This window comes from Manacus vitellinus, unplaced genomic scaffold (genome assembly GCF_001715985.3).
Source record: "Manacus vitellinus isolate BGI_N305 unplaced genomic scaffold, ASM171598v3 scaffold_9_pilon, whole genome shotgun sequence".
Lineage (NCBI taxonomy): Eukaryota > Metazoa > Chordata > Aves > Passeriformes > Pipridae > Manacus > Manacus vitellinus.
Window position 1 is genome coordinate 267,709 of NW_021940917.1, and position 16,527 is coordinate 284,235.

General features: G+C 38.6%; 1 protein-coding gene across 5 annotated transcripts in view; it reads right to left on the reverse strand.

Annotated features, from left to right (window-relative positions):
- LOC103764830 (cotranscriptional regulator FAM172A homolog) overlaps positions 1–9,961 on the reverse strand; it is a 266,814-nt gene extending 256,853 nt beyond the window's left edge. For 3 of the 5 annotated variants that reach the window (XM_018085980.1, XM_018085978.1, XM_018085979.1), the window contains exon 1: positions 9,253–9,343. In XM_018085980.1, coding sequence (XP_017941469.1) covers positions 9,253–9,259 — 7 coding nt within the window. In that variant the 5' untranslated portion in view covers positions 9,260–9,343. Of the gene's footprint in view, positions 1–9,164; positions 9,183–9,252; positions 9,344–9,921 lie in introns of those variants that run through there. The other 2 variants (XM_008931770.3, XM_025896472.1) reach the window with 2 other exon arrangements.
- Between the last annotated feature and the right edge of the window lie 6,566 nt (positions 9,962–16,527).

The following is a 16,527-nucleotide window of genomic DNA, read 5'->3' on the forward strand; positions in this document are numbered from 1 at the left end:
AGTAATAGCATTCACCAACTCTGCTACTGGCTTCCTAATACCCATAAGAAAAAACCTCAAAATGGTTTCTTTAAAGTAACAGCAGTACACTGTAAGGAGAGTAGGAAAAAAAATAAATTTAGCATAATAAAGACTATTTTTCTACCATCTTTAGAGAAAACCTGTTACATTAAAAACTTAGATTAAGGAATAATATAGCAATTTAAGAAGGTGATATATATTAACTAAGGAGACAGTTTGAGGGGTTCTTTTGGTTTTTTTTTTTTTAAACTTGGGGGCCTAGAAAGTCCAATAATCAATTGATTTTACAAGTTAGAACTATGGCAGACTTTGACATCTTCCTTTGTAGAAGGTTGTTCAGACTAAGTTGATGGGAAATGGCAGTATATTACTAAAGCCTTTTAAAGACACAACTCTATAAGGAAAGGTCTGTTTAGATTGTGTACTTTGCAAATTATGACAGCACTTATCATGATTTAGTTAAAATGTTCATCTTTTGGCTAAGGCTTTAATCATGTTAGCACTCATTACAAAGGCAATCACAAAAATAACAGCAAAACCACTGAGATGTTATTGTACATTTTCTAACATATAATGTTGTCAATATAAATATTAAAATGACTCAAATGTTAATTCACAGTGGATGGTATTGAACACTCTTCTCAGATGCTTCCAAACAGTCCACTGACAAAAGATTACCAAACACAAAATCCTGTCCATCGTGTTTGTACATTTGCAGCACAAACCCCTGTACGTTCCAGTAAATCATACAGAAAAGAAACTGATTTCAGTTAAAATTACTAGAAGTGCTAGAAAATGGTGACAGTGTTTTGTGACAGTCTAGATTACAATTATTCTAGTCATAGAAATTGTGTGGTTCTCCCCACACAAGATTTGAAAATTCATTATTTGGTATAAGTAACTTAATGCAGTTAACAAAATACATACAGGTGCTCAAAGATTTGATGTTACCCAAGGGAAGAAACATAAAATCTATCTGAACAGATTTACCTTGGAAAATTAGACTCCAGATAAATCAGATAAATCAAGGCAGAGACCAGGAATCCTTGGCATTCTTGTCTCTACCATGATACCCTTCTTCTTCCTTTAACAGACGAAGACCCTGCCACTGAGTAGATAACTGAACAGGTTTAGTTGCCAAGCTAGAAGCACCAAAATAAATAAATCTGATTTTAGCTTTGAGAGGGAGAATTTACAGTTCTTTTTGACAAAGTAAAAAACCTGTTACTTAGTATCATAATGAGGATGGAATTAGCATACAGTATGTTATGCATAGTTTCTGTGAATACAGTGGTTTTTTTAATCCCTCGCTGATATTTGTTTAAATGACAAACAGAAGAAATTAGATGAGAGGGTAGGACTTTTATTCTTTGACAGAGAGGTGCCAAATCCTTTATAGTCTGACGGTACAAAAACTAACAGTAGGAAAATCATAAAGCTCTCTGAATGGCTGCATATAGGCAAATGCAGGAACTGTAGTTTATTCTGGGCATCAATTTCTACCCCCAGTGATCTTCAACTGCCATTGACCATTCTGCGTAATTCCCAAATTCCATCATCGTGTTTCTTATAATAAATACTAACTTTAAATGTGTTATTCTGTACAATTACTTACATAATTCTTTTAAAAACATCTTTCTGTGATTTATTTTGCATTAGCTACACATAGCAAGCATACTTCCTCAAACACAAATTACTATTTCACCTGAAGAAATACTTACAGTAAATAAGTTCCCATATCTTGTTAGATCTTTGCATTCTACTAAATGGTGGTGGAAGTGGCTGATAAAGTACATGACTGCAGTCTACACTAAAGGTTGTTTTATTTAAACAGCAACTACCTTCCACTGTTATTTACCCCATAAGTGCAAATAGCAGAGGAGTTATATGCATTAGCAATATGTGCCAGCAACTCAGTTATTTACATAAGGCAGAGTCAACACAATTCCACGCAGTGAAATTTTAATTGTTTCAGTTTAACTTCCTTGAAATGCTGGAAATGACCTTCATAAACCTACTCACAAGCAAACAAAAATGTCAAAATAATAGAAAAAGAGGCAGCAGAACCTCAACACAGCCTCTGTGAAGTTTAAAATATGACATATCAACCAAACACAAGGTTCAAAATGGTCATCAAGAATTCTTCCGCAGTAGCTACAGCTTTGAATATTCCTACTTTTCTTCTCTGGGATGGAGTTAGTTTTCTTCATAGTAGCTTGTATGGGGCTAGGGTTTGGATTTGTACTGAAAACAGCATCAATAACACTGCTGAACAGCATTCACACAGCAACAAGGTTTTTTGTGTTTCACATACTGCCCTGCCAGCCAGCAGGCTGGGGAAGCACAAGAAGGTGGGAAGGGACACATCCAGAACAGCTGAACCATATGACATCACACTCAGCAATAAAAACTTGGAAAAGAAGAAATGGGGGACGTGCAAATTGGTGGGTTTTGTCTTCCCAAGTTGCTGTTACACATGATGAAGCTGTGCTTTCATGGAGATGGCTGAATATCTGCAATTCCTTATTTTGCTTTGCTTGTGTGCACAGTTTTTGCTTTTCTTATAATAAAGCTGTCTTTATCTCAACCCACAAGCTTTCTCACTTTTACCCTCTAGTTCCTTCTCCGATCCCACTGTGTGGAGAGTGAGATAAGTGGCTGGGGGAAGGACCTGACTGCCTACATTGGCTAATCCACAACAACACAGAATACAATACTTCCTTAAATATGTGCAGAGGACCCTACTTCTGCTGAGGCAGATAGATAGTTATCTAACGAATCAGGCCATCAACTCTGGGGACACAAGAAGACATCCTGCAATGAAGGCAGGAGAATGCTGCCCAGAGAATTCTGTTCCGAGAAGGAATTTGCAGGTGAATATTACCCAACCCCTAAAAAATAAAATGTTTTCAGATAACCTCTTTTTGTGTATTTCTCATTTTCTGGGCATTCAGCTCAACTGATTTCCTTCAATGCTCAGAACTATGGACCACTGGATTCCTGTTTTAAGAACTCTGAAGAAATTCCCTAGTTTTCCCAATCTCAGCACCCAATGTATGTACATTGAAGAGTAGGACATTTATTTCAAGATGCCTTTACCTCTAAACCGTCAAAAAGAATCCTTCATAAACAGAAGATACTAGGGAAAATACAAGGAATTAATGTTTATGGAGAACTAACACCCTGCAATTGAAGCCTCAGGAAAAACCCACCTAACGTGTAATAGCGCTATATTCAGTGGACGATTTACTTCCATTAGTGCGTGGTGTTATATCTCAGCTAACGAGCACAAAAAGAAATGTCGAAGCAATAAAATCATTCAGAAAACAGTGGTGTGAAATGCTCTTTAATTACGGAGTCAGATTTTCCTGTCAGTCTACGTTACAAGGATAAGCCACGAGGACTTGGTACAGTATTACTTCTTAACATAAGTGAAATTTCCCTGTGACAGTTTATAAGAAAACTTAATTTGGATGAAACGAAGATGGTTGCAATAGACTACTGGTTTCAATAGGATTTTGACTTGAAAGATGGAGTGGAAAAGACCTACTCTCACTAACCTCATCTGTGTACATATTAAGCAGCTACAGGATAAAGACAGAATTTCTACTCTTTTTTAACATCATCTTCTCTTAAGCAAACCCTGAGTCAGCTGTGAGAGAAAAATGCCTCTGAACACAGAAAAACCAGAAGACTATTTAAAAGAGTCTTCTCTTAGGAGAAACACCAAAGTAATTTTCCAGAGAGTCACGAGACATAGAGAGAGAGAGAGAGAGAGAGAGAGAGAACTGTCTGCTTAATTGAAGATTCCTGGAAAGAACACATACATATCAGCTGGAAATGTAGCAAACCCAGGTCTGTAGTCCAGATCCTCACACACCTTTCGAGGTATTTCTGATTCTACTCAGACTCCATGCTGAGTAGGTGCACAAAAAGAGACTAAAGAAAGGTAAGAGGTGCACTCAAGTTTCTACAACACACCTGTTTCCTCCAACACCTTCCACAATGTGCACATGCAAATAAATATCACCACCCCACTTGACTACTCTGCATCTAATGCAGATAACTGCAGATGACACAAAAATATACAGAACAGATGGATGCTATGAAAAACTGAATCACACAGAACTGAAAAGAGCATCCAGAGCTACCAGTTCATCATCTAGATACCTTATTTCAGAATCAGACTAAAATACCCCAAATTCCCATAGTATACATACCTCTTCTTTGCAGTCATGTCTGCCTCAAGAAATCCCCCTCACAGCGCTGCCCACAGCTTTTCTTGGTGTAGAACACCTGCTTCGTCAATTTTTGTAATTCCTCACAGCTTTATTAATATAGTATCTCAAGTGTCTTTGCTCTGCCCTCTGCCTGAGGCAGAACCTGCTATCTGGCCAGCTGAACCGAGCACTGCTTCATTTCAGCTATCTGGCAAGCAAAGCAAATAGCCCTGTGAAACACATGCAGTCCACAGATTTGCTTCTGCTGCATCGTCATAAAGCAGTACAACATTATAATATATATATAAAAACAAAGTGAATAATATAAACATATTAGTCATTTTAGCTCGGTATTTAAATAAACCTGATATTAAAATTCTGAGTGCATCACACTTGCGTTTTAAATTTTTTTTCCACATAAGTAGCTATTCTATTTTCTTTTACAAAACAATAAAAAGAACAAAGATAAAAAAGCAACACAAGTAAATTTCATTTTCCTTACTGGTTCCACTTTAAAAACTGAAAATCCAATATTTATATAAAAATATTCCATTAAGTGCCTGCCAGTAATTGTAATCGCACTGCTTCACACAGTTTTGCTACTGCCAAATCTACAACCTTGCTATCTCTGCCCAGAGCCAACACTGCCAAGCAGCTCTAACCACACCAGCCTAGGCTGAAAAAGAGCTCTAGAAATTATCTTGTCTCCAACCTCCCCTTGGATCCTATTTCATTAGGTTTTAACAGGGCCTTACATCAAGTAAGCTAAGGTGCTGCCAAGATGAGCCTTCAATATTTCAGTGAGGAAGATTCCAGCATGCTTTTGAAGAACTTACTCCAATGTTTAGTTCCTTTTTCTAATACTGAGATGAAATTTCTTCTCTCACTATGCATCCTTCTGAACAGAAAACAACTACTTCTTCATAGCTACGTTCTACGTATTGGATGTTTAATTTCTCCAAGCCTTCTCTCCTTTGAGGTGCTGGAGCATGTCCAAAGAAAGGCAATGAAGCTGGTGAAGGGCCTGGAGCACAAGTCTTATGAGGATTAGCTGAGGGAGCTGAGAGTGCTTAGCTTGAAGAAAGGGCTCATGGGGGATCTTATTGCTGTCTGTATCAGGGTGGGGGTTGGTCTTTTCTCCCAAATAACATGAGAAAATTACCTCAAGTTGCACAACGAGAGGTTTAGATTGGATATCAGAAAAATTTCTTCACTGAAAGGGTTGTCAAGCAATGGAACAGGGTGCCCACGGCAGTGTTGGAATCACCATCCCTGGGGGTATGTAAAGGATGTGTAGATGTGGCATTTAGGAACATGGTTTAGAGGTAGACTTGGCAATGCTGGGTGAGCAGTTGACCTCTATTACCTTGAGAGGTCTTTTCTAATCTAAACAATTCTATGATTCCAATACAAACTTCCTTGAATCTTTTTCCAGACATTGTTAGTTAGTTGTATGTTAGTTCTCTAACATACTGATCATCCTTCTAACATACAAATCATCCTGGTGGCCACCTTTTCCAATTTTTCAATCTCTCTCTCCAAATCAGGGGACAAATCAGATCTACTGTCCTAGGTAGGCTCTTACAAAATAGAACTCAGTTTGCCTTCATTGCCACAAGGGCACCGTGCTGGCACTGTTAAGCTTGCCACCCAACAGACCCCCAGCTCCTTTTTAGCAGAGCTACATCCCAGCCAGGCATACCCCAGTGTGCACTGCTGTTTGGCAATGATACCATGTCAGTGCACAACTTTACACATCTTTGTTAAGCCTTAGGTACTTCCTCCTGGCCTAGTCTTCCACCCTTCATGACAGATTACCACTGTGCACAAATACAGATGATAATTATGACAATGAATCTGGCAGTTTAATTTGCACCTGTGATCTGAACTCCAGAAGAAAAAACTGTGGAGCAACTGTTCTCTTTTATTCTCAAGCCTTTTGCCATACGCAGTTCCAGCTTTTTTTTTTTTGCCATGCTATTAAGCAAAGTCCTTGAAAAAAATTAAATTCTACCTGTTTCATGAACTACTTCAACAAGGCTGAATAGACGTTTCTATGGGGTTCGTTTAGCCTCAAGCCTAAACACTCTGTCCTAGCAGTAACCACTCAAAGGCAGGGGGCTAAGGAAACTTCAATCATTCTAAACCAACCTTGTAAAATTCTTTGTCCATTTTGTTGAAAATATCGAATTTCCTACCAGTTTGAAGGAATCCCTACTAAAGAGGAGAACTGTCTTAAATTTTTGTAGGTGCAGAATGTGGGATTGAGATCAGCCAACTAATACTAAACTCAAAGGTGCAGATAAAAGCAGGAGGAGGAGACTGGAGATGCAACCTAGTTTAACAAAAAACAAAACCAACAAAAAACCAACAACCCACTGTAAATTCCTGATTTTTCCTTGGAAGGTTCACCATTTCAGGGCAGACAGGCTCACAAAATCAGAATTATGTCCTCTTAAACAGAGGCCTTTTATTTCCTTCAGCTTCCAACCTCTAAGACCACTAACTTGTGTTTAACCTCAGCAGTTCTTACAGAAAGGCATCCACACCAAAATTCAAGTTATTAAGAGCTAAAGAGTCCATCACTTGCTGTGACAGTCTGAAAGGCTAGTCACTGCCCTTTGTACTTTATGTCCAGTTTGAACTACTTTGGCTTCAGTCACTAGTTATTAGTTATTACTACACTTTTGTATGCTAAGTTTTGGCTCTGTATTTCCCTTACGTAGATACCACAGTTAAGCCCTATCTCTTTCTTCTGTAAACTGTTATTGTTGGGACTGAATCACTCTCTTGTACTGAGACATCATCAGCAATTTTCTCATTTTCTAGGACTTGGCTTATCATTCCAAATATTATTTAAAATGAGTAAAAAAAGGACTCCCCTTAAAGCCTCTTTTTCTCATTCTTTGGGTTAATGTTTATAAATAATCACTCTCAGAAATTATGATTAACCATTAAGTCACAGGAACTAGTGGACTCTTCATACATCCTTCAGACTGCGATTAGATGCCCTCTAGGAGAGAACTTTGCTGTTAAAAACAACTCACTGATTTGAATATTGTGGTAGCTAAGAAAGAGTAACAGCTACAACAGAGTTTATTGATAAATGAACTGTAATTACAGGAAAAAGGTACATAATCCATTGAATTATTTTACCTTTACATCATCTTATGATCAGATAGATGTTTAACCATGAAAAGTCATGTAAACAATATACATACGTACTAGGGACTGTCTATCTTAAAATTCTTACTTTATGACAACCTCTACAGCAGCTGATCATATTGCTTCCCAAGACAAAAATTAATGCAAGAAAAGAAGGGATATATTATACAGCGTGCTGCATGGTAAAAATATGAACCAGCATCAGCCCCACTCAGGGTAACAGACTCCTGAAAAACACCTTATAGGCAATACAAACATTTTCTCACAAAACTGACAATTTTCAACAAAATATGCACTATAACACCATCTCTGAAGTATTCAGAGAATTCTTTTTCTCTGTAATTAAATAAATGCTGTTCTGAGCATTATATGGTCACCTAAGCAGTACAAAAATGAATCTGCAAAGTACTAAATCAACTACCAAAACCAGCTACAACAAGCAAAAAAATGTTGCAAGCATCTACACAATAATGTAGCCAGTAACCTACTCCCAGATAAAAGCAGAAGAAACATTTCAGTTTCAGGAGCTTAAAGATGTGACATAATCCAAAATAGCAAAAATCTTTCGTGCTGGAGAAGGATGAAAAGGTCTTAGATGAAAACTCTTAGAAAAAAAGTCTTAGAAAAACCAAAACTTTCAGACTCACCATGTTTTGTTACTAAGTTCTACTGTACATATGAAGGCGGAAAGCAGATGGAAAGTAATTTCACAAAAAAAAGAAACAAAAAACAAAACAAAAAACCCACACAAAACACACAACAAAAATCCAAACCTTGTTAGTAAAAGATCAGCAGTGCTAGACAAAATATATGCTTCCTTGACGTAAATGAAGTTTAGCAGACTTTGTACAAATTTTGAAGGTGGTACAAAAAATCTGAAAAGACCTAAAAAAATAAAATAATGGGAAAAGGACAGGAGATAGAACACTGTCCTTGGAGACAAAACTAAAAGAACTCAAAATATTAAGCAGCATGAACTCAACATGGAAAGTTATTTGAAATTAGGACTCAAGCACTTTAAAACCAAGACTACTACAGCAGAGAAATACCACTTTTAACCACTTTGGGGTTTTTTAACTACTATAAGAATAAGGAAACTACTATGAGAAATGGAAAGCAAATACCAAATTAAATTGATACCTAAAAATTACTCAGCCTCAAAATATTCCTTAATCTAGCAAGAATCAGCTGAAGCAAATATCTCCATTCCAATGAATATACCTTTTCTATCACTGTTTCTGAAATGTCACAAAATATAATTAATATTATATCAAGCTAATATAGCTTGGAAATGGAAAAATCCAGAACAAAGCAGGAAATATTTCCCAGACTATATAGCTAATATAGTGAAATCAGTGAAGAGGATCCTTTCAACTACATCCTGGGCTGCTTTAGGAAAGGTATTGCCTGCAGATTGAGGGACACGATCCTTCTCTACTCTGCACTGCTGAAACACATCTGAAATGCTGCACTAGTTCCAGACTCCCCCATACAACACAGACACACTGGAGTGAGACCAGCAAAGGGCTGCAAAGACATTTAAGGGCTTGGAGCATCTGACATCTGAGCAGAGGCTGAGAGAGCTGGGACTATTGATCATGGAGAAGACTCAGGGTATAGTGGCAGGAGTCTTATCATTATATTAAATGCCTGAGGGGAAGAAAGACATTGAGCCAGTCTTCCCACTTCTGTCCAGTGATAAGACAACATACAACAGGCACAAACTGGACATCTGAACTTAAGGAAAAACTTCCTTACTCCAAGGGGGGGGGTCAAACACTGGAACAGGTCCCAGAGAGGATACTGTGTCTCCAAGTCTCTGTCCTTGGAGATACTCAAAACTTACTGAACATTGTCACAAAGTAATCTGCTGTAGGTAATACCGAGCACTGGTGTTGGACGCTTCTAGAGGTCCCTGCCAATCTCAACCACCCCGCCACTCTGTGAAGATAAATCAAAAGTACACAACAAATGAATATGCAGAAAGTGCATGTGTATATATTTACACATTAGTTACCTACCACAATAGCAATGAACAGCTTATAACACGAGATGTGAGAAATCATGATGAGCAGTGTGTGGTTGAGCAAGAATTAAGAGCTCATGGTCTCAGGAGGTTCAGTTTTGTGTTCTTAGGAATTCCTTTCTGATTCAATTTGCATGAAACAGCCAAAATTTATCATCATGAAACTGTCAAAACCATCAGGGCCACAGCCATGACAAATTTGTGAAGGCTGACAACACATGATATTACTCATTCTATTGACAACCACTCAAAATTTTGAGCATACTTTAACACCTTCAAGCTGGTTAAAATCCCCCTGCAGATGAATAAAATCTTATATGTTTCCATACATGATAGCATACACTTAATATGTGGCCTTCCTTATGCAAAGACACAACACTAAAACAATGTCAAATCAACAGGTATCAGAAAATATCAATATCACTTGTGCATCAAACTCTAGCCTCATATAAAACCCAATGTGGAGAAAATAAAGAGGAAACAGGTTACCTTACTCTCTCCTACTTCTCCAAGGTAGTGTCATCTATATCTAAGTTTCTGTCCAGTGTGGTCTTGGCTAAATTCTTTAAAAAAAAAAACAAAAACAAAAAACCCATGATGAATACTTCACCTTCCTAAAGATAAATGCAATTTATTAGCAAAATTGACCCCTGGACCTCATTTAGTGTCCTAGTGGACATCCACACTGTCAGACCTCCTGCCTTTTGCTCAGCTTCCCCCAGCTGTGGTTGACAGCCCTGAGGAATGGAAGGCAAGGAAGGGGAAGCCTCCCACATCAAAGCTGATGTTCTCCTCTCTGTGCAAGGGAATCCATTAGAGCACCCTCTCCAGCAACTGCAGAGAAACCACATCCCCCAGTATTACGGACAACAAAACAACCCTGGTTGCCATTATGAGTATTTTGGCCATAAACAGAAATCAAATCCCATGTCAAACTACCCTTCCCAGAAGTTCTGCCACAGCCCTTTATTCTCCAACACAATACAAAGTTTATGCCCTTTCACTCTGTAACATCTCTTCCCACACCCAGAGACTGCTTCCACATCTTTCTTGGTCTGTTCTAGTCTGAGCAAACTACTTTTTCCACCTGTCCACACTGACACATTTTCTTCCAGACTTCTGAACATTCTTCTGTTACTTTGCCCTGGAAGATTCTCCCATGCGCTCAAACCATTTCTTACATCTAATGCACAAAATAGATGAAGACCAAATAAAGTGGAGTGGAATTATTACGTGACAGGTGAAATATGTCTCTTCTAACCATATATCCCAGGAGAATGATTATCCTTATTGCAACTGCACAGCACTACTGACGCATGTTCAGGTTAAGATTCACCTAAAAATTTGGGATTCTTTTTTCTGTAATTATTGCTATTTTGTATTTATATAGAGAAGGATTTAATCAAAGCACAATACTTTTCATTTTTTATCCTAAATGGCATTATCCCTTTTACGTTATTTCTTTAATTTTTCTAAGCCATTTTAAATTGTAAATTTATTCTTCACAGAACATAAATCACCTCCCAGTCTGGTACTCTCTGTAAAATTAATAAATGTACTTTCTATGCCACTGGTATCATCCGTGACCTTAACAAAACAAAGATGTGGTGAGCTGACCCTGGGCGGATCCCAGGTACTCACCACAACTACTGTATCGCTACCCTTCTCGAATGGACAAAGGAGAGGAAATATAACTAAAGACTCGACACTAAAGTACAGGGAGAAATCACTCAGCAATTACAGTCATGGGCAAAAGAGACTCAATCTGGGGACGTTAATTTAATATATTGCCAATCAGAAGTCAGAGTAGGATATTTAGAAATACAACGAAATCTTAAAACACTTTCCCTCAACCCTTCCGTTCTCCCCAGGTTCAACTTCTCTCCCAAATTCCCTACCTCCTTCTCCCAGCAGTGCAGGGAAACAGGGAATGGGGCCTGTGGTTAGTTCAAGATTCGCTGCTTCTGCCACTCCTTTCTGCTCTGGGAAAGGACTTCTCACCTTCTTGCACTAGCATGGGGTGATCCCCACGGGAGACAGTGCTTCACAAACTTCCCAAACACAGGTCCTTCCCACAGACTGCAGTTCTTCATGAACTGCTCCAGCATGGGTCCCTTCAATGGGATGCACTCCTTCACGAACAGACTGCTTCCCTGTGGGTCCCCCACAGGGTCACAAGTCCTGCCAGCAAACCTGCTCCAGCATGGGCTTCTCTCTCCACAGGTGCTGCCAGAAGCCTCTTTCAGTGCAGGCTTCCCTCAGTATCACAGCCTCCTTTGGGCACTCTCCTGCTCCACTGTGAACTTCATGGGTTATAAGGGTACAGCCTTGGCCAGCAGCAAGTCAACCTTGGAGCTGGCTGGCACTGATTCTACTGGACACACAGGAAGCTTCTGCCAGATTCTCACAGAAGCCACACCTGCAGCCCCCAAAACCTTGACACAAAAACCCAATATAGAAGGTATAATCACATCTGGGTTTCTTCGACTGCACTTCTGCCTTTGTCAATGCATTGAATGACGGTGCCCACTTAAGGAGCAGTTCAGTATTTTGTCTAACCTTCCTCCCTTGAGCTTGAAGTATTACCCCAATGTTTCTCCCAGTCTCAGCTCTCCTCCCTCATACTTTAGTGCCTCTCAATCATCCTCTCCTATTTCCTTCACAAGCTTCCAGTTTCACCTGACCTCATTCAACCCTGAGAGCTTCTAGTGCCATTCCACTCCCTCCCCAAGCTGTCCTCATTCATCCCTTCATTCCAAGAGCTTTCGCAGAGACACTGCCAACTCAATTCCTTGTTCTCAACTTCCTCTTGTCCACACTGCCCCAGTCCTCTGGTTTCATTCATCCTGCCATTATAGAACAAGTATGGAAATAACAAAGCCCTTGAGCGCTTTCCTTAGACCACACCCCCTGTTGTCCACTGCCACTGGTCATTCTAACCACAGTCCTGTGGTGGAACAAGCAGAGTCAGCTGTTCTGTGGTGCTGGAAGGCATGTCCAAACAACAAAAAGAGCACAGCATGTCTTGCACAGGTAGAATCACTTGAGATTCTTACATACTAAAACTGAAGTTGATACCTGACCCAAAAGCAGACTTTACAAACTATCTTGTTTCTTATCCAAAACACAGAGACATCATATCATATGTGTATGAGACAATATAGATCTATCTATACCTTTGGAGAACAACTGAAAAAGGTGTTACCAGAACAAGCTGCTTTGGCACTTATCAAATTTTGAAGATGTGCAACAAGGGTTATTCCACAATTTCTGTAGGCCCCACTCTCACATTTGACCACCTCCAGCAAATTTCTCACGGGGAGGTATATCTACCACCATTTGCCATAAAGTAAATCTTAAAATTTATTTATCTCGTGTCCTAGAACAGCAAATAAATGCAATTAAGAACAATCAAAGAAAAAATACTATATTATCTGCACCATGCCTCTTTTCTAGAAAGTTAGATTGCTTTATTTGTGTGGGAATGGTAAACTTTCTTGGTATTCCTGTCAGTAGCAATCTCTAAAAATCATGATTCTCTGGAATTTTCTGAACTTCGTTCTTAAAAATGTTTCCTCTGGACATCACTAGGTAGGCAAAATCTCAGCTTCTCAAAAGGAATGCACTACTAGCTTTGAAAAATTCAGCATCTGTCTGAAACAAACCAGGTAATAGTTTTATCTTTCATCACAAGAAAATGCAGGTATAGGTTGATATCCTTAAGGAACTGGACTTCCCATCTCAACATATTTCTATTCCTCCCCTCCTCCTTCAACCAACTACCTCACACAAGTAAAAATTCAAGTTTCTGGTTATTTTGGTGTAGTCCTCTCACAGTTATTCCTTAGGGAGATATCCTCATTTTTATGACTACTTAAACACTCATCAGAAAGAAAGACAAGGAAAATAGGACTAATGGAATAAAGAATGAAAACACAAAAATTTAAAAAAAATCTTTAATTGCCCAGAGAATTATGTTGGGAAGATAATGAAGAACTTACAGCTCTTCTGCAGGAATGTACATTCAAACTATTTGATATTACTGAAGTTGGTGGGATGATTCACTTGAATGTAATGCTAGAATTCAAGAGATATAACCTATTTAGAAATAGAAACAATGGAGAAACAATGAAGAACAAATGGTACTGTGTGCCAAAAAAGTCACTGTCTGTTTCTGACTCACTGACAACAGAAAATCATGTCTTAATAAAGAAAGTACAAGTCAGGATACTAGCCGGGGTTTGCTACAGATACAAAATCTCACACAGCAAGGTGGTTAAGCATATCTATTGCTTCTTTTTGGAAATAAAGGTTTCATTATCACAGTGGACAAAACACAAAGTGAAATAACCTGGAGCTTTCGTGCTGCCATTATCAGCTCAAAGTTTCTAAAAATTGAGGACAATTTCTAACACTGAGAAATGTTAAAGCCAAGCGAAGGGAATGCTATATTCGACTTCATCCAGACAGATAACAAGTTTCATAGAGAACTTGAACATGAAACAGAGAACACTGTTTCATAGAGAACTAACACAGAACAAATACCATTCCTGCCCCCAGGTCTTAGAATCAAAGGAGATATTCCCAAACACATCTTTGCAAAACAACTTTAGCAGTCCCACCCCCTACCCATGCTGTCCCTTCAGCTAACAGAACTGTTTGCCGCAATGCATGGTGAACCAGCTCAGGGAATCATATCTGAGTTAAACCAAAATGGGGACCTAATCTGAGTTAAAATTACCTTCCTTTCTTTCTTTCCCCTCACCACCCCTTTTGTTTTTGTTTTTTTGTTAAAAGTATACTTTTAACTAATCAATTCTCATATTTGGTTCATTACCTGGTACAACCAAGGTGACAGAACAGGGACACAGCTGCTGCCTGAAAACTTTTTAGCCTGATTTGTCAATATGGCCAAGAAAAAGCAAAACAAGGACTCAGTAAGTGATCACTGGGGTAGGAAATATTTTATGTTTTCAAATTTGAAACTCTGCTATTCCAAAATAAAAACATTTAAAATAAAATCTAAAAAAAACTAAAAAAAAAATCTGATTTACTGATTAGCATGTATCATACACAAGTTTGCATTTATAGTAGTTTTGTTGATTTTGATGTCTGTGCTTGCTCTGAGATGTTTCTCCTTGGCTTCAAGGTTGGCAGCTATGTTAACACACTGCTGCAGCACAGGAGTTATCAACAGAGACACAATTCTCTTTTCATTCAGATTTTATTTCATAAGATTGAATCATATGCTTCAGTGGGGAGATATTCTTTGAGTACAAGGACCATTATTCAAGACAGATAAAGCCTGGGTGCGTGAGCACACCTATTTATCCCTCATTTCACTAAATTTTAATAATGCCTTTATATAATGGCTCTTTCCCTACCAAGACTTCCTGTTAACATATATCTGCTTTAAAAATACTTCCAATTTTCTTTTTGATTGTGGTGCTTGCTTTTATTTAAATGCAGTCCACTTATCTTATTTCTTGAGATGGGATTGTAACAAGATGGGATTGTTCTGCAAGATGGGATGACATGCCCATCTGCTAGAAAAAAACCTAGATGCTTTCAAGATTGGTTGTATATTGTGTCTAAGTCAAGAAGGAAGAATGCAAAGCAAGAACATGATTTAGCATCTTCTTCAGTTAAACAAGGAGACTGAGCTTTGCATGTATTGTATGCTAATCGCAAGAGAGGAGCCCCGAAGAGAAGATACGAGGATTCCCTGAAACATCTCAGTCTCGGCCATATTGATCACCATAACTGGTCTAGTCTGGCCTCCAGTCGGGAGGCCTGGAGACACACCATCTATAACGCTGCTGCTTCCTTTCAGAACGCACACAGAATCACTCTTGAGGAGAAAAGACAATGCAGAAAGAACCGTGTCTTGCAGAATACACCACCTAAGGAGTCCTTCTGCTGTGCCTTTCACAATCGGACATGTCTGTCTCATATTGTCCTCATCAGCCACCAGCATGCTTGCAACAAATGTGGGTAGAGCCTTCCCAAATATTCGTTCGCGAAGCCTAGCCATGAAAATGCTAATCATGCTGCACAAAAATATGACAGCCACTCAAATGTGCATTTCAAGGCTTTATAAAGCCTGGCTTGCAGAAACTTCAAAAGAAACTATAACCACTACATTATTTGTTGGGTTTGGTCTTCAACACAATATTCAAGACAACTTGAAGAGCACCTGGCACACTGACAACATGATCAACCAAAACTACCCTGTTCATCTTCTCAACAAGCAGTTACTACTCCAGAAACCAAGACACTAAAGTAAAAAACAGCTCCAAAGTACAACAAACCACCTAACTCTCTTCATGCACCTAAAACAAAACAAGAATGAGGTCCATTATGCCTGTTCCTAAGCCAAAATATACTTCAGTTAAGGGGTGACAAGAAACCGGAGAACACATTTTTCCCATATCCCACCAGGAGCTTTCATCACTGACACTGCATAAAGCTGACATGGTGAAGACAGCTCAATCGGCCAGCAGAGTATGTACATTGTAGCTGAAATCTTCAGAGAATTCAAAATAACCATCTTAAAAGATTTAATTTCAAATGGAAAATGGCAACTTTAAGAAGCCTGTAATTCAGACAAATCCAGACTAGCTGTCTTTGGAAATCGTTCTCAATTTCCAAAGCTATCTTCCCATTAAATTTCACATTTCTTCTCTACATCTTAGAGATGCCTAAGGGTACTTAGGAGTAATCAAGAATATTTTCAATACAACCAAAAACATTTTTCAATATGTCCCTCTCAAAAAAAAAAAAAATAATTAGTTTAAACTTTGACTTGAAATTGACAGTGAACAGAAAACTTCCTTATTACCAATTGATAATAAACTACATTAAAAATTGCAAAAACTTGAACAAAAATATGATGGGCCTGACTTTAAATGCACATGTGTCCTAGTTAGAGGACAGCTGAGACCAGTTCATCACCAAATGGGTGTAACCCAAAACTGTGTATTCTATAGCCTTCCATGCCATTTCCCAGAAACTGTTTTCAATAGACTATTTACACCCTCTGCCCAGACCAGCCTGACTCCTCAGGCTACAAAGTAGGTGTTAAGAGGCCTTCCA